At 38.5% G+C, this 26634-nt stretch overlaps 1 protein-coding gene across 5 annotated transcripts in view; it reads right to left on the bottom strand.

Moving 5' to 3' along the window:
- Nucleotides 1-26634, bottom strand: part of WAPL (WAPL cohesin release factor) — a 63672-nt gene that overhangs the window by 13334 nt on the left and 23704 nt on the right. For 4 of the 5 annotated variants that reach the window (XM_057371415.1, XM_057371413.1, XM_057371414.1 and 1 more), the window contains exons 5-9: nt 12790-12885; nt 9549-9701; nt 9164-9300; nt 7104-7215; nt 2469-2696 (exon numbers count right to left, since the gene is read on the bottom strand). In XM_057371415.1, coding sequence (XP_057227398.1) covers nt 2469-2696; nt 7104-7215; nt 9164-9300; nt 9549-9701; nt 12790-12885 — 726 coding nt within the window. The remainder of the gene's footprint in view (nt 1-2468; nt 2697-7103; nt 7216-9163; nt 9301-9548; nt 9702-12789; nt 12886-26634) is intronic. The other variant, XM_057371417.1, reaches the window with a different exon arrangement.

Here is a 26634-nt window from a genome sequence, read left to right as displayed (position 1 = left end):
CAACCTGCACACACCTCCTTTTCARTTTCTGGGTTTATGTTTTTAACATTAGTAGCAGTCAAGAAAACAGAACCTTTGAATATTCAAAAGTTAGCCCAGCCTAGCTTCTAGAGAGACACACAAAWGACATTGTCAGTGGAAAGAGGGAGGCAAATTGATGACCTTGGCCTGATCTGTGTATGATTCAAAAAAGCCAAGGTGTGAGAGGTTAGGCACAAACTGGAGGAATAAAACATCTGCAATCCTCCTGTTTCTCACTGAGTATGTCTGAGTCTGAAAAAGCAAAGAGCTTTACTTTACCCCCAGAAGATTTGCATTTTTGTTTGTATTTTCTGCCTGTCATCTGGTACAAAATAGAGATTACTTATTGTATCTTATGACAGGGATCTACATGAAAGCAGCTTGATCTTCAACACATGAAGTTGATTATTGTCTCAACTTACCATTGCTACTATCTCAAACTGCAAGAGAACCTAATCATCTCATTTGGGTTGCAAATATTCTCTAAATACTACATAGTCTGCTTCTAGATGGTGCAGCTGGGAGGAAACCAGTTTCCATCTGTGAGGCACKACAATATTCAATGCATTTACAGCAACAGCTCGAAATAAATTTAAGAAATAGAGCTGCCTTAGGGAAAAACCCTCAAATAAAACAGCTGAAAGTGATGGCCTAGGATATTAATGCTCTTTACTGATGAACAACTTCCTCACAAGACAGAGTCCCTTTTGATATATCCTCTCTTTTTAAAACCCATGTCTAAGAAAACACAAGAACAGAATTACAGTTCATAAAGAAGCAAGAGGCTAGATCAGATTATGAATATGAGAAAAGCTCAAGCAGGAGACAGTGGTCTTTGTGGCTGGATGCTTTAGCAATGAGGAACCTGCACCAGCTGTTCAACGCTTAATAAAGGGAGCTGTCTTACATTTTACAGTGCAAGAGATATCCTGGCACTGACAAACTCTGCTATGTGAGCTGCCTTCAGTGCCAAAACAGCACTGAAAGAAGACTCTGATTACACCAAATCCTAGCTGATCACCACCTAGAGAACAAATTTTATTCTGTGGTGGTATTTTCAGGCTGTAAACCAAAAGTGCAGAATAWAATCTCCAATTCATTCTCCCTTTGCAGATTTCCAAGGCCAGAAAGTTAACTCAAGCTCCCTACCTGCATGTTTCAGATGTTTGTATGAAACAAACCTAAAACTGAAACTTGTACTCCACTGTCACCACAATCTGATTACCAAGGTTAACAGTGATGMCAGGGATATTATCTTCCTCACCCAAAATTCAACTCTTGCTAAAGCTACACAACAGTGACTTTTTGTACTGATTCAGCTCTTTGTTCCATAGCCAGAACTTGGAGGGAAAACACCCCAACGAATCCCTTCCTAAACTGACTCAAAAGTCCCACAAGCTACAAAAGCAAATGCCAGGTCAATAAGGCACATCATCTTTTAGCCCAACCCAATATAAAACACAATCCTGACTGCGGATTACTGCCAAGAGTTGGAACGTTACTTGCAGAGACAAAGCTCTGAAAAGCTCACTTCATGAAGAATAAATSAGAAGCTTCTCCTCTTGGGTATAAGCATTACACAAAAAATGGCAAAAGCCCTAGTAAGAAYCTTAAAAAGAATGTATTACAGAATGCTAAAAAATGAAGATCATACTAACATCCACTGTACAGAAATATGAAAAAAGCAAGACACATTACTAATTTTTGTCATTTATGGCCACTCATCTAGTCAATCTGTCAATCAATTCTTTAAATACACTCCTCTAAAAAGCCTTGCAAYTTATCCTTTTTATTTTCTAAACTAGCTTGATGCTAGCATCAAACCATAGCCAAATTTATTTTTAAACAGAACCAGTTTGCTCTGCTACACATGAAGGTATTTTTATAAAGAGCAAGTATGTTTGAGAAAGGGAGGAAAAAAATTCATCCACATTTATGGTAAGTAGCAGAACTGCCACCACACTTTGGGCAGGGAAAAATCAGTTTCTTCCGGATAGATTTTTTTTTAAATGGGAAAACCTGCACCACATCTTGAGTTTAGCACACAATACTCTTACTCCCTTGCACAAACCCCTATTTGTTTGTGAAAGTACTTAGAAAATTTAGGCAAGGAAATGGAGTCAAATAATCTAAGTGTGGTCTTTAAACACACAGTTAGTGTTACTTGTTTGCAACTGCTCCCCKAACTAGCAACCCTTAGCAGGGGGAAAGGAAGACTCAGGACAGCTGTAAAACATCCTAACTTTATGCTGCTAACAACCTTGGAAAAAGGAAATTTCAAATTTAAAGAAGAAAATACTTGCAGTGCAGCCAGATATGCATCAAAGGCAAATCAGATATCAGGAATCATTTGCTGRGGATATGAAATGAAGGATGAAGCTCGCAAGTTCCATTTTATTAAGCATTCCACAACTGCCAAGGCTTTCCAATAAAAGCATGTCACCCACCGTGATGTTTTCGAGATCAAGATGTTTGTTGTGAACCGTTTCACACAGTCTCCGAATTTTTTCCTTGATTTTATTCATGTCTTTTTCATTCAGCAGYTTGGCAGAAGAAGCATCTTGTTCCAGTTCCAGAAGCCGTATCATCAGATCTAGACTGGCTCTGTCTAAATCCATGTTCAAACGATCTCTACTCAGGATGTACATGAGAGCTGCTGTACAAAGGGACAAGTTCTTGGGTTGGGAGAGAAAGAAAAAAAGCCAGTTAGCTTTTACTGATTATTTTAGGCAGACCTTTTATGTTCAATAAACAAGTTGAAGATGTATAAAAGAAAATGCCTGACAGATTCCAGTCTTAGCACTTGCAGGAGCACTCACTGTTGAATGGAGATTCCTTCTAGCAAGTTACTAATGCATTCTCCTGACAAATAAAACTAAGACATAAAACACTCAATGTATTTACAAAGCCCTAGTAGAAACGCAGGGATTTCGCCTTTTTAGGGACTCAGTGCTGCAGACAGAATAAGAAACAGTAACTCCAGTAACACGGTATTACAGAAGAGCCAGATGGCAGGGAAACAAAGTGAAAAAGCCGGGGTACATGGCAAGGTAGGTGAACATTCTGCTTCCTGGGGATGAACTGGTGACAGCACCAGAACATACAGAGATCATGGGAACAGTGTCTGCAAGGGGGAGCACCTGATTCTGCCAAATGGGTTTGTCAGTTAACAGTTTGTCCAAACCTTTCCAGCACAGACACATTTTATTTCCAGGGGAATTCTGCTTTTTGGAATTGGCCAGAGTATAAATCAGTTTTCCCCTATGCCTCATCCCCATCAGTCCTTAACATATAAATGTTATTAACCCGACCATCCGTATCTTATACAGAATTGCTGTAGAGGGACATCTAACTGGCTGAAGAATTCTTAACTCCTCTTGAAGGAGGAAGTAAATTCTACCTTCATGAGGATGCAGAAAGRCCAAGGCAGAAGCTGACTGTCAGGAAGGGACAGACGACAGTGAAGATCCCTGGTGGCTATGTACAGCACTGCAGTGAGAGCACTGACCCCTGAGTTCCCAGTTACAGTAAAGAGGAGAAATGKTCACTGGGAACTGAGCTGTGCTGGGCACAAAACTTTCAGAAACCTCTGGAAGCAACTGAAGGTGTTGAGAGCAGGGGGTGTATGGGGTATGTATGTGTGTGTCCTACTGAGTTCAACCCTCAAGAGTCAACASGCTGCACGCATCCATCGCAATTGTTTCTGTGTAAGGTAAATTAAACATGGGAACAAACTAATTCTGGAATATAAATGTTGTACAGCTCAACAGGAAAGAGCAGAATYCTGTGTCATAGCAGATTAACATCTTGTTTAGAGTTCAGCCAACTGCCAAAGCAATCATTACCTGCTCTGTTTATTTTAGAAGCAAGTAATAATCATACCTGCTCATACTATCAGCATTTCCAAAACAGGATTAGGCAGTTGACAGTCTACCAAAAGCTATGTCAAAACTCCTTCCTGTCTGAGTCAAGGTGAATAAAGACTGGAATCTGACCAGCTATCAAAGATGCATTTGAAGGAAGGAAGCAAAAGTTTCCAAATCTGCATCTTTCATGAATATATGAAGATGGGGTTGTAAAAAAAAACCTACACAAAATCTTAGCTGTGAACATCACTACTCCAGCCTTGCCAGATGTAAGGCAGAAAGCATCTCTGCAACTTGTATGTGGAGGGTACACATTGTTTACCCTTAATTTTTATTAACTTTCTCCAAGAAGCCTTGCAATTTTATCCTTTTAATCACAGAAATTGTTGACTCTAGATTTACTTGCAGCTGGCTTAAATTGTACAYGTCAGGTTCCTTGAAGAACTGGGTTCTTTCAGAATGGCAGTGATTAAAACAGGCTTTAGCTTCATACCAGTGAAATGGGTTTTCTAAAACTGGTTTCTAGTCCCTGTAGGCTTCATCTGGCTTCATCTTGAACAAAACAATTCTRTATTTTGCAATTAACCACACTGCCTGAAAGGGATCTCATGCCCTACCATACATAAATTCTGAGGTCAGAATAAGTGGAAAATGGTTGGTACAACTCAATTTTGATCAGTAGCCTAAGAAAACAAAAAAAAAACCCAACCAAAGAACCAAATCAATCCTTCAAAATCCCACCCTTACAAACTGCAGAAGAGTGCCTTTTTTGATTGTGCCTCCCCTATCCCACTCTATTCCTCAAAATGCATAAAACACATTCTGATCCCAAATAAATCCAGAGACRAGAAAAAAGTAAAATAAATAGAATTTGCTCTAGACATAAATTTCATGGCATATCTAACTATGGATTTGCACTCCATACTTCTACAGAATTCAGGAAAACATCCTAGTTTGAACATACACTCCAGAAATGGCAGACCATTTACACCCACACTCATCCTTGTCTTCCCTTGCTTGTTCTATTTATACTCCAGCTTGTGGGAACAGATGGTTATTTTCTAGGGTTCAGCACTACATATAATGCACTTTTATCTTTTTTAAAGTTATTCACATGCTGAAGACATTACAAAACCACATTTCTGTGCTTAACTACTGACAGCTATAATGAAAATRCAGTTTTTATTTTAAAAATTAATAACTTCAAAACTTTTACAGAGCACCACTGAAGAGACAACGTCAATTAAAAACTTATGCTTAAACACAGGTCTACAAGAAAAATGTGGCAGAACAAGTAATTTTCTTGAGGTTATTTCTGGGCATAGACCAGATAGCTGGTTATTCTGTTTTCCCTGCTGGTTAAAGCAACACCAACTGCTACTATGCCACTGCTACTTTATAGTCCTTGGAAAAATGTTAAGATTCCCCTACACACTCAGTCTATTCCACTGCATCAGAACAATGAATGCAGTGTAATCTCATATAAACTCCTATTTGTTTCCATTAACCATGTCAGTTTTCCCATCTTTAAAATACTCTGAAGAAATATTAACCAAATAATTGCAYGTTTTTAGTCAGCTCTTATTTATCTTACAGGGATTTGAGCCATGCATGCAAAGCTTAGTGTGATATTATTCTTGAGTTCCTTTGAACTGAGATTTAGTGGAGAAGTTTCTACTCATTTTGAAAAAATTAAAATTTCAGTGAAATAATTAGTGAATGAAAGAGTAGTACAAAAAGACAGTGTGCTTATCCAGAGATGATTGTGCTGAAGCAAATGCGGTCAGTAGTTAGGGCATATCCATTAGCATTTATCAAGAGTAGTTTGATAAATCAGTAATTTCACAATACTGTAAAACTTGAACCAAGAATGTACTATAACAATACTCAAACATGAGCTACCAATTTTTTTCTTTGACAGAAGGGAGCATTTCATCAAATATACTGAAAATAGTGAACATAATCAATGCTTTTGTTACTGCAGACTAATAATAGCATGCAATTTCCTTTTGAACTGCATGCGCTATTTCTTTTGAAAATGAAGGAATAATGGTAACAGTTAAAAGACAGCCAAAAATACACCCAGCAAGCTTGTACATTTTCCAGGGAACCATAGCTGTCCTCTGCTGATCTCCTGCAACTCAGTGGTGGCAACTGTCCTAAATAGTGACTGTATTTCATTTATTTCTAGTATCACTTTAGTACTATTTTGACAGCTCACAAAATAATGAATTCATTGAACCCGGTGCCTATGCTTTACAGTTAGCCACTGCTAATTTTTGAGGGAGACAGAAAACAAGCTATTATTCTAAATCAGTTACTGAAAACTACAGCTTTTTYCCCCCCACCCACAGTAAGATATCAAATACCATCTCTGAAATTCTATTTCTGTGGGTGCAAAGTTGCATTCTGCATTGTATGTCATTCTTCTAGAGTTATTACAGAAAGTTATAAACTTGACTGATATACGTATCTACTCCCCATTTCAAGTAAAATCCTATATTTTCAGTTTTTGTAAAAATACCTCAAGGGATACCCCACAGAGGTAACACCACTAAGAAGGAAAACCAAACCCCTTCAGTTTAACTCTCAGATCATGTTTCCATAAATAGTTGAAATTTACCTTTCCTAGAATCCAACAGAACAAGGGATTCTCAAACTGCACTTACAGCAGTGCTCAAGGAGACAAGCACAAAGCATGAAAAAATCCCTACAACACCTACAGAAGGGGTGGGAATTTCCATACAAGCAAGTCTGGAGACAAGCATTTAGAGCCACCTTGAAATCTAAGGAGGAAGGATTCCTTTGAAACCTATTGTATTTGAACAAATTTAAAATACAAGAATAAAACTATTAAACAAGCTTAAGAGAATAAATAAAATAGCAATCCAAAGCTCAGCCCGTTTTTACAAAACCCCTAATTTTYTTAAAAAATAATTTCCAAACCCAAAGCACATAAACAGTGGAATAAGGAATCTGTCAGTGGCACGCAGGTGCTCTAGTTTTTCATTCCTCTAATGAATGCTTTCTAAAATGGAGCCACTGATCCCAGAGGCACCATTATATACAGTAAAAAAAAAAAATATATATATATATATACACACACATACACACACCAGTACWCACTACACTGGATGCTTGACCACCCTAGAATAAAATTCCTGCCCAGTAGACAGGTACCAACAAACTTCCATGAAACCCACAAAGTGTCCATACCTGGTGGTGCTGGGAATCATCCAGTGTTTTGAAAACCATGGCTACCATCCCATGKGCTCTCAGATGCATTCGGAAGCTGGGCATGGCGCACTTGGTCGCCAGGCTGATTACACTGGAGAAAATGAACTCTGGGTTAGAACTGAAGTGACCACACTGACAAGAACAGCAGATAAACAAGTCTACATCACAGGACTCATGACATGCCTCACACCCTGGAAAACTCTGCTGGGATGCCTCTTCTAAAACTTGTATAAAGGCAGGTTTGCAGCTGGGGAACAGAGCACTGTTTTAGTCAAGCTGCTCATCAGCACAAAACTATGTCTGCTTTATTTTAAGCTTGGCTAAAACTTGGATTTTAAAAGGCAACCTGAATTTGCTTCTTAAAAAAAAAGCTGAAAATTTCTCATAGTTAAATTGAAAATAAAATGTCACGGATTAAGCATGAAGCTCTGATTTAGAGACACGGGAGACCTCATTACGGACGAAAGCACTATCAGAAATTACAGACGTGACCTTCCATTGCTATGTAATAGTTATCTAATTAACTGACTGGTCCCACTTATGCTTAACACTACTAACATGTAAAACTTTTTTTTTGTATTTAATGTTGCATTTATGATTGATGGAAACACTCTAGCTTTCTGAAAAAATCTGACAAATATATCAGTCTAATCAGCCACTGGCATAAGAGTTTATGTTAAAAATGGAAGCCTTCCCTTAGCTTTCTCAGTAAGCTGCCATTTCTAGCACAGTGCAACATAACAACTGCTAAAAATACATTGCTTTTAAATGTGCAGTAATGTGGGAGTGATTCTGCAATCAAGGCTTCCATGACTGCCGAGGAATCTGCCTCTAAGAGATTCACACAGTAAGGTGTTTAAAAGWACAAGTGGTCTTTCCATCTCCAATCACAACAGCACCAGTTAGAGCTTACCTACCTGAGTCTTTCATGTCTACTCCTATCCTTATATACTGATTTCCTTTGGAAAAACACCTTTCTTTTAATTTGTTAACTGAAAGAAAATATTTTTGWTGTGTTTATACATTATATAAATTTGAAAATAATTCAGTTAAAGATCTTAGTAAGTTTGCCAAATGAGGAAATGAGGAACGCTCGTGTGCAAAATATTCCTGTAGTGTCATTATAGCAGTAATTTATTCTTATAATAATYTATGTATGAGATGGATCATTGAGTTCTTGTATTTATACTCCAGCAACAATATTCACTGCAAGTTTCTGAGGAACAAAGAGTAAACTTTATAGTAGCTCTCTCAGAGGCATATAAAGCTTTATCTCAGCCACAGTCAAATCACAAAGTACTGCCATCACCTGTATCTACAGCTTCAAGTTTCTCCTTCTCTACTATTTTAGTTCTACTAAATAGAGAGGAAAATTGAAGTTAAAAAAAATTAATATCTGGTTATTATATTTAACATTATTAYAGTAACTTTTATGTCCAGGCAATAGACATCAATATCAAGTCACAAACTTTTTCAAAGCGAGGCTAACATTTTTGATGCAAACTTCACAATAATGTGTGACTTGAATATTAAGAGTGCAATGAGTAGTCCAAGACAACTTATGGAAGCCTCAGCGCTTCTAGTGGGTGCCAGTTATGTCATTTCTCAACAGAAAATAAAGAACAGGCAGCTGGAGTTAAACACTTATCTCCCTATCACCTTAGTTCTAGATTACTGGCAAACTTTACAGTCTCAAGGGTTTTATCTTAGAATTGAATATGCATGAAAAACACAACAGACATCACACATAAGATGCACTAAACAAAGAGGAGTTGTCAGAAAGTTTTAATTTACAGCAAGAATAACCAGTGTGTCCAAGATGTCTCTCAGTGGACAATTTTCTATTTCATATTCATAGCCATACTGCTTTTGATTATTCACAAAATATCATCTTAATTATTATTTTCAGATTTTATTCTTCATGGCAGAAGTGCCAGGTAAATGTCAATGACATTCTAAAGCCCAGTCACTTCTCTGATGCATATTTAATTCAATATCTCTTAAATACAGGTTCAGTGTTTTACATTAAGATGTCTTACCTAAGGCAACGTGTGTTTAGGGGCTGATTGCTCTTCAATCCACTTAGCAAGTACTCAATATCATCTGTGAACTCTTGATTTTCACCAAATTCCACTACATCATTGAAGTGCTTTACATGCTGAACAACAGTGTATAACTGGAAAAGACAAATATTTTGACCTCAGTAAGTTGCTCTTGGGATTGATTATAATCTTAACAAGCACARTTTAAAAATCTATTCAGTTTTAAGTGCAAGGAAACATTAAGATGTTAAGAAAGGCCGTTCAACTATTTAGATAAAAGCATTATTTTTAATAGGAAAGGCAAATTTCATTTTGACACTGTTCCTTCAGTAGTTAGGGTTACTAGTAATTCTTATCTGAAAAATTTGTGAAGAATACTTACTTCTTTGTCTTCTTTTCTACATTTCAATGCAGTTACTATCTCTTGATAGGGCTGAGTAGGTATTGTCACAGTTTTTATCACTTTGGGAGGTGGTGCAGGAGCCTTAAAAACTCCATCATCTTTATGAATTGCCTCCTTTGAAGATAGCCTTACCTATTAATAAGAAAGCGCTAAAATGGGCAGATGTTTTGAGCATAAAACATACACTAAATACATCAGGAAACAGTACAGGTGTGCAATTGTCAAAGTCACATTTTGGGACTATTTAGTCCTTGCCTTGCACTACCAAGATGTACCTAAGCTGTGTGACAATCCATCTACCTTTAAATACAAAAAACCCCATTTCTAMGTATGAGGAAAGCTCCAGTTTTCCAGCTCAGAATTCTGAAACTAAAACCAATAGAAGAAGAAAATGTCCTTCATATCTGTTCCCTAAGCTCTAGGGTAAGTAAGCCAACCGAATTCAGTGTTTATAATTTGGTACTCTTTGGAGTCTTCTACCCCTCTGCACTGGAGATGCCAGGAATGACCAAACTGGCTGCTCTCTGGAACCCTCACTGGGCTGGGTGTGAGCACAGCCTTGAGCCATCCCTGCCCCAGCCCAGCCTGGCTGCAGAGCTCTGTGCCAGCTGCTCTGTCCCTGCCTGCCAGGGGACACTGCACTCCTGTCCAACCTCACACTGCAAACTGCAGCTGGCCTGGAGGTGGAACACTACCACTACACATTTTGTAGCACCACAACAAATGCCACACAGAGCAATCAGAGGCTTGGAGCAGGCCTCAAACAGGTAGAGCATACTCTTAGCATTCTCTCATCCCTACTTGTGCTGTCAAATATTTTAGGAACATCATACCATAGCACAAAATACAGCAAAACCTGTTCTACAGGGAGTAGRGAACTTGATGTTAGGTCTAGAATAACTGACAGGTTACCAGACAACTCAGGCAAGTATTACAGGTTTCTCCTCAACGTACTTAGCTATATTACTTTAAGGTTCCTACAAGCTAAAGTGCCAGCTTATTTTCAGATTACTTCTTGGGCACAAATTCAGATACGAAGACAAACTACAGCAAACAAAGCATAYGGAAAAAGACTTCCAAATGCCAAAGTCTAAATGTGTAAGTGCCAGTGCCAGTGGGCATTTACTCACCCTCAGTCTCTCAGCAACATCATGTACTTAGCTTCCTTACACAGCAAAATGAGAATATTTGAAAAGCGTGACTGAAAAAATAGCATTACTACGTAGGCATAGAAAATACATGAGCTGTTACTCCAGGGAACAGCTGGAGAGAAAAGTCTTGCGGATTGTACATTGACAGTAAAAATGAAAATAAAGGCAGAAGAAGCTGCTGTATTACTGAAGTATTCTTTACATTCTGCCTCTATCACTGTGTGGCATTTCAGTCTCCACTCATTTAAGTGCCAGTGGCAAAATGGTAATAAATCACACTGAAAAACTGGTTCAGAGCACGTACTGGAGGACTGATCTTATCAGTCTGTGAACACAGGAGAGCCAATGAAGGATCTCCTSCAAGTCTTGGTTAATGGCTGCCCCTTCAAAGCAAAGTTAAGGGAGCTTGGAGAGGCCATAAAAAGAGTATTTGGCATAAGCAGTTTGCATGCTGTGAGTTTCTCACCATACCTGAGACACATTTCTCCCAACCTTTAGGCACTTTCGGTGACAAATTTCTACAGAAATTAAAGAGGCAGGATCATATGTGCAGGAAGTACCACTGAACAATTAGATCCAGGCTCATTTACCTTGTAACTTTGAAGTCTTACAAACATGTAAATGAAGGTTAAAAAAAGCATCTGAAGTAACTTCAGATGTACATCAAAACAYGAGCAGCAGATACAAATTCCCCTCAGTGGTTTGTTCAGCCAAACCTCTACCACATTCCTGAATTAACATTCTGATGGTTCCAGACACAAAGTGGGAGTCTGACAGAAGACAAAAGTGACTGACTGAATGAATGATCCAGACATTTTTCTACCTTGAAAAAGCCATATTCAAAGTCTGTCTGACAGGACTCGGAGAAAATCTGCCTTTAAGTCAGCTATCAGAGTACTTCACAAAAATCAGTACCAAWAGATTCAGTAAGCAACAAAAGCTTCAGTTCAAAAGTACATAATATGAGAAAAGGGTTTAGGAAAAACCCAGGGCTAAAATTTTTGCTCTCTACTCAAACTCTAGTGGAAATGGTTATTTTTAAATCAGTTATCTGCATTTTCCAGCTGGTRCAGTAACATCCAAAGAAGGCTGTTCGGAATACTGTGAGAAGCAACGAAAAGCAACCACAAATCAAAGAGGAGGAACTACCAGAACACCACAGAGGTAGAATTAAGAAAAAAACAAAACAAAAAAACTAACCAAAAAACCCCCCAACCAAACCCAAACGAAAGAAACAAACAAAAATTAAACAACCACAGACTGGCGACAACTACAAAAGCAGAAGATTTATCACTGCAAAAACATCTACTTTCTGATTTTCTGTTCTTGGGCAAGTACTATCAGCAAAGCACCAAATGAAATTATGTTTATTGACAATGTACCATGCTCTATTAGTATAATCAAAAAAAATTTTTACAAATATAAGCCAAAGACCCTGGATTCTCAGAGTCTCAAAAGAGTTAAGAAACAATTACTCTGAGTCTTAAAATGACCACTGACTTTTGAACAAACTACATCAAGAACTGTTTTCACCCCATGTCTATTTTTTGCAGATATGTTTATGTCCAATACATTGGTATTAGCATTTCTGACTCTACACTGAAAATGGTGCTTCTTTCATTGTATCTAAAGACTCAAGTCAGCAACCAGCATTACTCCATTAGAAAGGAAAAATAAATTAAATACCTCTTTTCGAGTTTTTTCTTTTTCATGTGCAATTTACTGACTTCTGTGGTCATTAGCAAGTTAATCCTGAGAGTTCTCTCAGGAAATGAAATGGAGTCCATTGTAAGAAAGCTTARCTTCAGCAGATTAGGGAACATAACTTGAAGAATTTTTTTGTAACTCTATASTGAAGTGATATGAAAGATCCTATTCTATAGTATTTCCACTGACAATTTCTTTTCTATCAAATTGCAATGGCTTACATCACAAAGGGGACTTCATTCTGAATTACTGTGACATTACCACATCACAAGAACTTGGGTTTAAAAAAAAAATAAAAAAAATCACTGAATGTTGAAAGGAAGTTTAGTAAATGTGAGGCAGAAAACCAGTAGTCTACTTACTGGGACACTGGGAGTTTTCAAAGCTGGTGGTGCTGGCAGAGCCTCTGATTCTGGCTGGTTCCAGTGTCTAGCATTATACACAGCTTTTGTGGGAGACTAAAAGATAAAAATAAAAGTTATTTTTAAAGTAAATTACCAATAGTCACTATACACTTCAAAAATTACTGTAGCAATACTGTGGCCAAACAAAGAAAATGAGCCTCATTTTCCCTGCTGTAATCCCAGCAACACAAGTTCTCAGTATCACATGTATCAGAAAATCAGACATTGACACATCTGATGGTTTTAAAGATACAGACACACTCAAAAGACAAAAGACATGACATGTATGTATTTAAAGAGTTTTTCTGCTGTTTCATCTCTTAAATTTATTCAAAGGCAAAAGGTCTGCAGCTTTCCTATAGACAAAAACTGACAGCTCTGGGGAAAAAACAAGTTAGCAAACACCATGTCAGTAGAAATATGACTGGTTTCGAATCAAAATGCAGAACCGATACAGACTTTGATGCTAGGAGGAATAAAAACACTCCACCAAAATGCCTTCATCCATATTAGTAAATTAAGAAGTCTTTTTTTTCGTGTTGCTCAAAAATGTGTCAAATCAAAATGCATCAAAATTTATTGTCCTTGAATTTCTGGAAAAAATTGTTTTGCTTTCCTTGAAACATAACATACTCCTCAGAAGAAAGAAAGACAGAATTCTATTTCTAGCATTTGAGCTTACCAATCTACTTGCATATTATTATTCTAGAGAAATACAGCATAACAATTTTCACTATTTCCCACCATGCCATAGAGCGAGTAAACTCTTAAGCACCTGCTTTCTCACAGCACTTAAACAACATTTTAAATGTGAAAAAATGCTTTCAAATAAACACTTTCTGTCAAAATGTAATATATCAATTATTTATCCCAAATACAGCTCAAGTAGAGCCCACACTGGGGCTACATGTGCCAAGCCTTAATACCAGCCAGGGACTGAGCACCACCCTACAAAGAGCAACAAGGTTCTGGCATGTCAAAAGCTGGAAAGCCACATTTTTAATTCAAGGGTTTCTGTATCACTGCAGTGTAAAACTCCACTGTGCTCCATGCTTCCATTGTTCACAAGAGAAAGCCCTACCTAACAAAATTTCAAGGAATATTAGCAGAATGAAAGCCTCAGCTATGACTTTTCACAGCCCAGAAGCACTAAATCATTCCAGTCTTCAGCCAGGAGAAAAGCCTCTTTCCCTCCTAGCGTGTGCTTTGATGTGGTCCTGAGAAACTTGGATTGTTAAATTATGTTCTTAAAGCAGTGCTCATGTACCATTCATCAATGTGAATACAACAATTATCTCAAGTTTCATCAGTTTTTGCAAGGAAGCTCTTTYAGACAACATCTGTTCAGTTCAAAAAGTTAAACTGAGAAACCAGTTTCATGTTTACGATACCGTTTACAGTCACAAGAGCACATCTGGGCCCATACAGGAAGAAAGTGTCATAAGGATCCCTATCTGAAAAAAGGTAACTGGGGAAAGGACAGCATAGACTTTAACACTTTTCTCCTAYACATTTCAGAGCAGCAAATATTTACCTGGAATCAGGGGTGCAGYAAACTAAGGAAGGGCAATTTACAAATGTTTTTTAATAAAGAAAGATACAAGTTTCACAGATATCTCCAACTGAAAAGAACAACTGAGTGTTTGTTTCTTCAATTRCTTACAATTGCTCCACACTTTATCTCAGTGCATATTTAAGATTGGGAGGAGAGGGTATAACTTTCTGGTTGCCCTGTCCAGGTAGAGGATAAATCAAGGAATAACATACTCTGTCAGTAACCTGCATGGTACAGGTTATCCTAGAATCCCAGACTAGTTTGGGTTGAAAGCCTCTGCCTGTGCCCCACCTGCGTGTTCCCTTTTCTTGGGCTCCACGAGGAGCCAAACACAGCCCCAGGCAGGACAGGGGCAGCAGAATCTCRCTGGATTTGAACTTGTCTTGCCGAGGCAGCAGCTGGGACACAGCTGAGCACAGCCAGCAGTACCTGCAGTCTCCTCGGTTTGCCAAATTCCTCAGCTCTGCTGTGCCCATGTGTGCAAGGCAAGGCGGCCCAGGCCACAGGAAGCTGCTCACTGTGGAGTCAGAACAAAGCACACAAACAGCTGTGCCAGTGCAGCTTTAGTGTGTTTTCCTCAGCAGAGAGCAACAGCTGATGCATAGGAAAGAATTCAACAGGGCAAACAGATAAAACCAAATTCCTTCTAAATACTCGGGGCTCAGAGGCTTCCAAAGATGGCATGCTTTCTATTTAACAGTCAAAAATGGGCTTCTCTTCCTCGGTTTCCCTTAATCCCTTACTAAATCAAAAGCTAGGGTATCCCAAAGTGTTTTGTGGCACGGCACATTACAACTTAAGCATTACTAGTGCAAGAGAGAAAAAAGGCTACATTTTACATAAGAAAACAAGTAATGCCACCAATAAATGCYTGTTCTGAGGAACAAGGACATCTTCATTTAACAGCTCTCTTGTAACAGGGCCTGAAGTGTAGCTGGAAAGAGCAACACTTAAAAACCTCAAATACCAACGGAAGGTTAGTTTTAGCCATCATCCCTTGTAGTATCTTCCACTTTCAGATCAGAAATGACCTAAAAAAAGTGATTGGCTCATGATTCCATATTTTCCCAGCAGTATTTCCTTAAACATCCAAGCATTTGGTATCTGGTAGTCTCACACTGCCTGCACAGAGCTGATCCACCAAAACACACCTGCAAAAATCCAACTGCTCTCTAAAGAAATAKCTTCTAATCAGTTCTAACATTATGCAGGGACTTTGGAGCCTCTCTTACAACTCACATGGACTTTGACACAGCAAATACATCCCTCCTTTCCAACCAACTCTTAAAGCAACGTTCTCATTTTCCCTTGCAACACAGAATTAAGATGAATTTCCTAAACAACTGCAAAGAAACTGCGTCAATACTGACCCATCAGTAAGCACTGTGTGGACTTGCTTTGGATTATTGTATGACAGAACTGAAACCAAGAAAAGTATCAGAGATCAAATGAATGCTAGTGAAGAAAGACTTTTCAGAAGGGCTTGATCACAAAAGCAAATAGGTTGGTTTGTTTGGTTTTGGGATKKTTTTTTTAAGGCAACTCAAGCGCTTGTGATAACAAGCTTCCCTGAACAAGCARCACTGATATTTAAGCAGCAGTAATTTAAGAAACTGACTTACYTTCTCTTAAAGACAAGAAAACCTTGCAATTATTCAAATAATGCAGACTTTTCCATAGTAATTCTTTCTCTTAAGATTAACTTAGAATAGATGCAAGTGGAAGTACATAGCTCCTTTGAATTCTGTGTTCTTAAAGCAAGAAAGTTCTGCAATATTAATCAGCTGTAAGAGCTTCTGCTGAATAGCAGAGGAGTTTCCTTTTTTCGTACATCTAGAACTGACAGCTGCTTACCCAGAGATACATGTCTGAAAGACTGCAAATATTCCAGGGAGGGTATGAGGCGTAAGGTACTGTGGGACTCTGCATGTGGTTCTGGGGGGTGAGTGGAGACACAAAACCAGAACTAACACCAGGGATTTTACAAAATGCACAGAGCTGTCGCTTTTATAAGATCATCTCCAAACAGCATCAGCTATGGGTCATGCTTAACCTCCCATCCCTGAAAGCCTCAAAGCTGAAATTTTCAAGAGCTGGCACTCTGCACATACTGATGCAGCACTGCCTGCCATTCATGGATGTAAGAATAGAAGAAGATAAGAGCCAGGGACATGAGTCACACAGAAAATGCTCATAAAATGAGAAAGAGCATCTATTTGCAGGCAATAATGCTTTCCAAGGTAGAAGACAATAGCAAAAGAAAACCCAAGAACCTTTTTTAACAGATATSCTGATAAATTATTTATTTATATCTTAATTGCATTCAGTAATACTGCCAGATGCTTGTCAAAACAAAAAACCCCAATAAACAAAACAGCTGATTTACCACTTTGTATTCATAATCATTAAAAGTACTACCCTGTACTGCATGTCTCACTTTGAATAGAAAAAAGGTTACAAGCATGTTATGCAGCACAGAAATACTGATAATGGTCTATTTCTTTTGAAAAGGAAAAGGAATGAACATTACTCAGAGCAATGAAAAAGAAATGATGCTTCAAAACAGGAAGATGGAGTATCAATTCAGCACAGGCTGAGCCATGTGTACAGAACAGAAAAGAAGGTAATTTGGACTCCAGGTAAGACAGCAGTTGCCAACAGAAGTTTAAAACCAGGACCAAGTCATTTTTCCAGTGTTCAAAATCTGAACGGAATATCCATTATTTGAATCACAATGCAGATTAGTGCCAATAAATCACCTCTGGGTGTCATGGATCACTTAATTGTGAGCTGCTATTCCATTTAAACACAAAACACACTATGCACACACGTAGCCAGATAACTACAAGCTGTTAGTCAGACAAGGCTGAAGAGTACCAGCAGCAGACAGCACAATGAGAAGGGGAAAAAAATATCACTGAAGCTTTCTTTGCATCAGACTTTAGAAGAACTGCAAAATACTTTTTCTTCCTTGAAGCTCCAAATGAGGCGCAGAGGGCACAACAAGATGATGGCTCCAACACCCAAGTGAAACACGAAAACAGAACTTAAGAAACAGGACACTTTGATAAACAAAAATCATTAACAGAAATAGSCACTGATGTTCTGTATGCTGCTTATGTTGAGTGTAGTCCAAACTGGTCAGCTCAGAWGCAGAAGCCATATGGTTATGGTCACTAATTTGGCCTGAAACCTATGTTAAGTCTAATTAAAAGGGACAGGGTACAATAGTTTAGACATATCACTACAATACTGAAATCATACTGTTTCACTGGAGAGAAGAAAAGCCTGCACTTGCCTGCAAGGARCACCCTGGCACAAACTCTTCCCAGCACAAATTGTTCACACAAAATTCCTGCTCTCTTGGTTGCAAAAGGCAGAGACACCCAGGCAAACACAGCCACACGTGTCYCCTCACCTCCCCCAGTTAATCCTAATCCACTCAAAGTGTATCAATCTACTAACAGGAAAGCCTTACAAAATTGTAACTGCAATGAAATTCCAAAGGTCGTACGGCTGGGGTGTGTGTACACCCACGGAAGTGTTTCCATTTGGATCAGTAAAACATTGTCCAAAYAAATCTCCCCAATGTCCTCAGTTACAACACTGGGCTTTGCATCACTGAGTCTGAGGACACTGACCTTACCACTTGCCAATGTGACCAAACTTTGGATGCACCTCCACAGCACCTACCTCATGCCAGCTGATGGGGCACTGCCTACCCCAGCTCAAAATCAAGCTAATTCAAAGTAAAACCTTTGAAATGTGTGTAACAAGAACACTGGGCTCTCAACACCAACGATTTCCCCCTCCAGTCGTGCCCATGTTGCATTGTGCACTTATCAAATGTACATCAAGTCACAGACACAGTGAACCAATCATGCTCATACAGTACATGGGAGCTGGSAAGACAATTTTGCATATTCATCTGCATATAAATTAAGCTCCCACTGGCAAATCAAAGTGGTATATTTTAATCTCTTTGAACATTTTTCCCATTTTAGAACTTCCTACAGGGCTTAGACCTTGTGCAATGTAACATTTATCCTACACAGATATCCTGCATTGCCAAATTACTAAAACATTGAGTTAATTACCGGAACTACAAAACTTATGTGTGAGTTTTTTTGCAGGGAGTGTGAGGATGCAAGAGAGACTCTACTTTCAAAAATACTTGAATGCATCTTTGCTTCTTGCCTTAGAGCTAATACCAGTAGGCACTGGAAGTAGAAAATGCCAAGTTTCCACTGTGACATTCAACATTTTCCATTCAACTTGATTTTCCACTTCCTGAAAAGCATCAGTACTCACAGGAGAAGGATTTCCAGGCTTACTTTTCCTTTGTTCCYCCTGCCTTTATGAGGACTTAGCCTGTTATGCTCCCTTTGCATCCCTACCCTTCCCAGACAAAGCTGGTAACAACACTGTTGGCACCACCTAGAAACACAGCCATGTCCAAAATGTTGCTGCCACAGTTCCACCTAACAGCTGTATACCAAGGACACTGGAGGAAATAGTTTTGCCAGGTGGTAGYTTGGCATCTACCAGAACACCGACTTGACCACAGTTTAATAGGAAGGAGTGAGAAAAAAATAATTTTGATCAGCATCAATTAYTATCTTGAAGTGAGGAGACCAACTGCTGGCATTTGCTTTCACTCTGAGATGGCTTCAAGGTGCTAAACTCCAAYTCAACTCAGAAAAATTACAGCAGTTACCTCATTCTTCAATTTAGGTGACTAATCTAAAAACCTGCCAGTCCTGACTAGTGTCCTGCCTACTACCTTGAACATTAAGAATTGGTTTTGGTCTATTTACTTTAATAATAATAATAGAAAAATCATTACATAGTAAGCACTTGGAAGCCAGTTCTAAATAAATGTGCTCATATAGGAATCTGGTTTTGCAAATGTAAAGTGAAATAATAGTATCAATATGAGGATTTGGTTTTTAACAAATCAGCTACTTAACAAACAGATTTATTGTCACCTTTTATCATACTTTATGTTTTTTTAGTTTTTTTTGTTTTTTTTTTTAATCCAGCAATATAAAACTTGCTTACCATACACAAGCTGCTTGTAACTGGCTGGCACTTAGAACACCTCATCTCTTGTTTACCATTCCAACAAAATGTATTTGGACAAAAAATTCCCCCTAAAAACCACTTCAGTCGAGGACTGGGCAGATGATCTGCCAGAAGCACCAACCAGCAAATGAAAGGAATGCACTGCAGAAGCAGCAGCCAGGCTGTGAGCTCTGCCCAGCACAGTTTGTCAGCCTGCTGACAGACAGACTGGGCTTAGCACTGAACTGAGACATGACAGAGATGTCACAGAGTATTTCAATTGTCCAATTTCAGCCTGACTCGTCAATGGAGTCAAACCAGCATTTGTCAAGTAATAATCTTTCTTTAAAACAAGCAWTTTTGACTTTGTAAATTAGTATGCAAAGAGCAGCTCAATGTGCTTAATTATCAGCAGTTTAATATCACTGAAAAAAAAGCTTTATTACAACTGTTCATCCTTAGGGTAGGACATTCTTTAGCTAAAGGTTATGTGAGACCAAGACAAGCAGTTCCTTTTCAAATGAGCCCTGGCCAGTCTGCTCTGATTCTACCATTATATGCAYAGAATATAGCAAAACTCTTGAGTGATGATTCCACTTCTTTTTCAGGACTATTTATTTAAAATAAGTTATGGAAAAAGTAATTAAGCAAAACCACATAGGTTTGTGCACTTAAAATAGGCTAATTTTCACATAATTTAAAGCTTAAAAATTAAAGAAGAAAAGAAAAACCTTTAACAATCTCATTTGGAGAAAYGCTAATTCATTTGCAGGCCAGCAAAAAGAAATGTTACTTGCAGGATGCCTTTGATAAACATCTACTGTAAAGTATAACACGAGCTAAGTGGAAAACTACAGACCACAGTGCAGCYTAGTTTCTGTCCCCTCCCACGCACACATCATTGTCACATTAGCCCTAAGATTACTCAGCCAGCCCAGAGCCGGGCATGAGTTCGTACTTCTCCAATTTCAAAACACTTTCAAAGAGCAGGTATAAGCATTTCACCTTGAACTTCTACTTTACTTAGATCCAGCATTTGTTTCAAACTGGTATTTATAGTTCCTTCCAGTCAGCATGAAACACCAGTGGAGAAAGCTTCCATCAATCTGCAAGAGATCTCTTATTACCCTTGAMACATCTATTATAATGAATCCTATTAGAAACAACTGGTTCACATGTAAGTTTTATTCTCAAAATTGACCATGTCTGAGAGTGCCTAAACTTAYAACAGGAGTATGGCAACTCAAGGAAATTAACCTCCCCATGGAAGGAACTGCCTATAGGCCAAGAAAGATGTATTTAAATAATGAACTAAGGACTAGCTGCAGATCAGACTGGAGTGACAGAAAAGAAGAAAACTTCTCCTGGTTCAGCATCTGGTAACTGGAAATAAGTATTCTTTACACAGTATTGATTTAGCATGTCCTTCCACCTGACCTGTCCAAAGACCACACCTAGAAATCTTGCACACATTTCTGTACTTGTTGGGTACAGAARTTATTCTTAAAACTTGACTAAAACATGAAAAGCAATAAATAGTTACAGGGTTAAGACTGGCTCAAGTTTTTCTCTGGGATACAAAGTTCAGCAGCAGTCTGTTGGCTAAGCCATGTCTGAATTCAGCAATGCTTTCATTCAAGTATTCGACACTACTGTCATGACTAACTCTTCTAATGTCACTTGATCAAAGTGCTGCACGTAATCCTGCTAACGCCGCTGTGTTTAGTGAGTATTTCTCAGTTGCAATGTTGACTTAACCAGGTTAAGATGACTTAATCTCTCTTCTTGGGTTCCCTCAACTGAGTTCATAGTTTAGAGTCTCGCAGTGAACTGGACTAAGATTTATGCTAAATGTTTCCTTTTTAGTGAGTTATTTTTATGGTAATGTTGGGAAGCTGAAGGAGCTGGTGAAGCAAAAGGAGCATAATAACCTGCTTCTATCAGTATTTTTTGCCTGCTTCAGGTAAAACCAGTCCTTAGAGTAGATGGGGCTTTCTTTGGTTTGCGGTTGGYTTTTTTTTGGTGGTTGTTTTCTGATGCATAATCCAAGAAGATCTCAGGGCAAATGCAGTCTGCATTAGTGGAGTAACTTTCAAGCAATGCCACTATTAAAGCAGTGTTATCAAAATGTTCCCAGGCACAGCATGGAGCGAAAGCCAAAAGCAGCCACTAACGAGCACCAGGCCATGCCACACAGTARGGCAAGGGATCCCCATGGCAGGCAGACACCTGTCAATGCACAGCTCAMCTGCACTAACAGCTATCAATTTGATCTAGCACATCACAATCAAATCTGTCATTATCTCAAACCCGCTGAGCATCACATTGGCTGCCAAAAAGGACTGCTGTGATTTAACCCCCAGCTGGCAAAAAGCCCACCCAGCTCCTCGCTTACTCACCCACAGTGGGATGCAGGAGAGAATTCAAAGGGTACAAGTGAAAAAACACGAGGGCTGAGATGAAGACAGTTTAACAGGGAAAGCAAAAGCCATGAATGCAAGCAAAACAGAACAAGGAATTAATTCACCACTTCTTATGGGCACACAGCTGTTCAGCTGTTCCCAGGTAAGCAGGGATCCACCATGTGCAACAGCTACTTGGGAAGACAAAGGCCATCACTGCAAAGGTGTGTCCTCCCCCTCCTTCTTCTCCAGCTTTTTATATTGTTGTGCCAATGTCACACGGTATGGAATATTCCTGAGGTCACAGGGATCAGCTGTCCTGTCTGYGTCCCCTCCAAAGCTCCTTGYRCAGCCCCAGCCTCCTGGCAGGCAGGGAGGGATGAAGAGCAGGCAAGGCCTTGGCTCWGTATAAGCACTGCTCAGCAATAACAGAAACATCCTAGTACCACAATACTGTTCTCAGCACAAGCCCAGAACAGCCCAAAACAACTGCTCTGAAGAAAATTAACTCTATTCCAGCCAAAACCAGCACACACAGGGAACTCCACGGTCCAGTATCTGAAYGACCCAAAGGAAACACCGTGATAATTAAGTCAGTGGCAAAGGGGTTTTTCATACCTTTTCCTGTATAACCCAATGTGTGCACAACAAGAGCAAGAAGCAAAAGCCCACTGATGTATTCTTATTCACTAGGTACATGTGGCAATGTATTCAYGTCGCAAACCTGACAGGTTTTTTAGAGCTAAGATTTCAACAAGTGAACTTGAAAAAATTTCTCCAGGCATAGCAACACAAGAGAGTAAGAAAAAAATCTAAACTAGCTTAAATTGATTTATAAACATTCAATTTTCATTGTAAGAGTGAGTGCTTAAGTGAAATACACCCATTTTAACTGGAGTCAGAAGTCATTAAACAATAYATTAACCTTCAGGTTAGTTTCTAGTTTGATCAGTAGTTTGTGAATCACCAGTGTAGACTGACCAKGCAGTGAGCACTGTCATCCTCATCTTAGGAAAAAAAGCACATTTCATACTCTCAGGAAGAAGTTTGTATTTTATAGGTGCTTTTATTGCATTGTGTAGTAGCATGGAAGCTTAATGAAATAYACTCAKTGCACAAGATACCAAAATGTAAGAAATTAATTTCTGAAGACCTGTCTCTAAAATTCACCTACTCTGAAGCATAGGAAAAAAAAAATCCTCTTACAGCACTCATCTAATCAAAATTTCACGCTACTTTGAAAAAATGTAAGACTGAGTCTGCTTCCAGTTGTGTCAACTTGAGAGAGTCAGGGCTTTTTTTTCTGTTATACCTCCTTTGTCTCCTTCATGTAGCTCCCTAAGTCTTCCCATGTGTCTCAGCAGCCCTGAAGAGCAGTAATAGAACGAATATAGTTTGTCCCACCTTCCCAGGCCCCTTGAGCTGAAMGGCTCCCATACCTTTTAACTATGATTTGCAACTCTATCTAAATTCTTACCTGGAAATATTCAAAGGTAATCAGTATTCACCATGTCTAGGCTGGCTTCCTACAGCCACAGGCGGAACTAGGAGCAGCACAGAGCTACAGATCACTCATATATTTTTAGAGCAGAGGGGCCATCCCAGAAAATGTGCTGTTCAGAGGAACATTTGGGATCCCTAGTGACATGCTGGACAACACAAACACTGAACTGACACAAAACAGCAAGTATCAATTTTTAGGGCTAATAGATAAAAATATTAAGTTTGGGGACAGACTAGTTCTCTTTATCTTACACTTTTAAGTTGGGGTTTTTTTTCAGGTTCCTATTTAAAGACAGGTATTTTGCATAAGACCACAGGAAACCGTTCCAGTGAATTCCTACAAAAACTGTTTGTCTTCATTTGCTGACTCTAGCTCAAATCTGTTGTGAAAACAGCAGGARCAAGAAATCTCAGGAAATCATTTTTATGCTCCCTATTTTCAAGTCTTCAGTCTGAGTAGCTTTGGACCATAGCAACAAAAAAWTTCCTGTCTACATTATTGGTTTTGCCTGCTAATGGAGAAACAGTTTCATCTGTAGAAGGGGAACTAAGCTCAAAGGGGCTAGCAGGTGGGGTATCCAGAGCTCCCAAACATACATGCTAGAGCATGACTTACCCAACCAGTTGAATTAAAATTGTAAACAGCTGCAAACAAACTTCTGCAGATGTTACTCATGCATGCCTCACACCCTTAATTTGCAACTCAAGTAATGCCAATATTTATGTACTGTAAGCACTTAATTATGTTGCTATGGAATGTAACACTCCTCCTGGAACTCRGGCTCAGGATAAAGGGGTTTGATTCACTTAAAAGCATGGCTCTGGTTAAGACTTGACTTACCTATCATAAAGAACATGGCTACTGCAATCAGGCAATGATTTCAGTCCTTATGGTAATCTAAACATTACAATGTTTAGAAACACTGTTAGTCACTAAGTCAATGGTGTTGGTAACTTTACTGTACATACACTCAAAGTTCCAAGAACTGGACTTTAGCATTAGGAGACAATGGTTACGTTTCAAAACCACAACCATGGGTGAGCGATCTGCTGAATACGAACTGGAAAAAATACTTGCTCTTTCTGGATCTGCTGAAGYTTAACAATAGCACCTGTTGCTTCCTGAGTGACAGAGCTGTTTACTTGGCAGCTCCATCTGATGCAGTGTCATACCCCTATAACATCACCACCTAGCAGAAAATAATTAATACTCTATCTGCTAGTGCCTAAACGAAAAAATAAATGGTGCTGTGACAGTGAAGAATTCCAGAGGTGGGGTTTTTTTTTAGATCATTTAGTTATTATGATCAGGTTAATATTTCGGTTCTTTTTTTTCATTCCCAGAATGAAAATTCCCTTAAGATATAACTAAGATTAAGAGTCTATATCTATATTTTAGGCAGATAATTACAGCATCTCTAATTACCATCAGAACAAGCTTTACAAGCTTTTTTAGTAACTCAATGTAACAGCTATATGATTAGAGAACATTAAAGATCTGAATCTCAATTACACCAACATCTACTTCTAGGTCCATTATATCACTACAGGGTCAAAAAAGCTGTTTCATTCTCAACTTTCCCACTTGAATTAAGTTTATTCCCAACTGAGAACTTTCTAGAGTGGAAACCATTCTCTTACATAGTATGATATTGCTGTAAGGGTTTCTCCCCCCATGTAATTTCATAACATATTCATTCAAAATTAATTAAAACCATTTTCACATAAAATCTCAGGGATTTAAGGAACAAAAACTTAACAAGAAACATATGAAATGCAATTATAGACTATTTGAAGCACATAAATACTTAAATTAAAAAATAAAAAAAAATCTGTAGTTACCAAAACGCCCACAGCTGTTTTATGCTGGTAGAAAAAYAGAGCCGAAAAAGTGACAGTTAAATTTACACTTCCTGTACTTCTGTTTGACAGTGTACAGTAACATATKCACTGATAAGAAACTGAATTTAAAAAAAAWMYATTATTTAATCAGCAGWAGCTGAGGAACTTTCATCTTCAAGAAATATTATTTCAGTTCTGAAAACACCCTCTTCGTTATCTGACTTAAAACTGTGGAGGCAAGAGCTTCCCACTGTGTCCAAAGTCAAARCAACAAGTGACACTTCTTTTCCAAAGACACAACTGACAGGACCTATTGGTCATGTACCCTCCCCCTGTGTGTTTTAAGAACTAAAATCTGCCATCCTTTCTCCAGCTGCAAATCCGTATTTTTAAATGAGAAATCATTATATATCAACACAACTGGGGAGATAATAAATCTTCTGGTTCTGGAAGACCAATAAATAAATGGCAGCTTGAAAAATTACCTCAAGTGAAACTATCATAACACAAGTAATCAGTTATGTTCATGAGAAATTACTAGAATTTCTAAGGAAAAATAATTTTAAATCTTCTTGGAACTGCTGGACTGATGAACATCTTCTGAGTGCATATAGAAAACAGTTTCTATAATGACACRCAACACACAAAACCTATGGAACTCAAAGGGGAAGCAGAGATACAGATTCATTTCCCTCTTTCTCCTACTGGAGTAGTTGTGGGTTGCAAGGATGGTGAGACAGAGACTGTTGCCACCAGGTAACATGAACAAGTTATGCATAAAGCTCATGAAAAAGCCTTCAGCACTGAAAATGTCTGTCCTGGACATTCAGATGATAAACATTTCATTTAATGGAGATTACAGGGATCCTCCTATTGCCAACTTTCACCTGGTAGCTAAACTCAATTTTTGCTACATGCACATTTTTAAAAGCCTCAAAAAACTGAGTAGCCTATAATGGCAGGTAAAATAAACCACACCTAAGATCAACAATATGAATAAGCTTTTTTCATGCTATGAAAGGGCAAATTTATTCTGGATACTACACAGCTGGGGAAGATTGGGGTGGGATTGGTGGTTACCTTTTTCCTAAGTAAATCTCACTATACCAAATGCTATAAAGACACTTAWAAAGACTATACCAATGTCCAACTTGAAGTTTTCAGGAAAGCTCAATTCTATAATATGAGAGATACTTCTTGGGAGAGCAGAGACCAAAAGAATCCTTCCCAAAATACCAACAAACCACAGAATAAAATACAGCATTTACTGATGCTTTGCTTTAAAAATCATCTCCAGGGAATGCATCAGTATTACAACTCTGGTTCTCCATAACAGTAATGTGAACCTGAAAAAAGAAACTTCCAGTAACAAATAGAAAAATTTTACACTTGAATGTTTTTCTTTTCCAGAAATAATACTAAAAGCCAACATATGAT

This window comes from Malurus melanocephalus, unplaced genomic scaffold, assembly GCF_030028575.1.
Source record: "Malurus melanocephalus ecotype Western Australia unplaced genomic scaffold, MMel_1.1 scaffold_146, whole genome shotgun sequence".
Taxonomy (NCBI): Eukaryota; Metazoa; Chordata; class Aves; order Passeriformes; family Maluridae; genus Malurus; species Malurus melanocephalus.
Note: the sequence above shows the minus strand (reverse complement) of the source record. Positions and strands in the feature narration are given on the sequence as shown.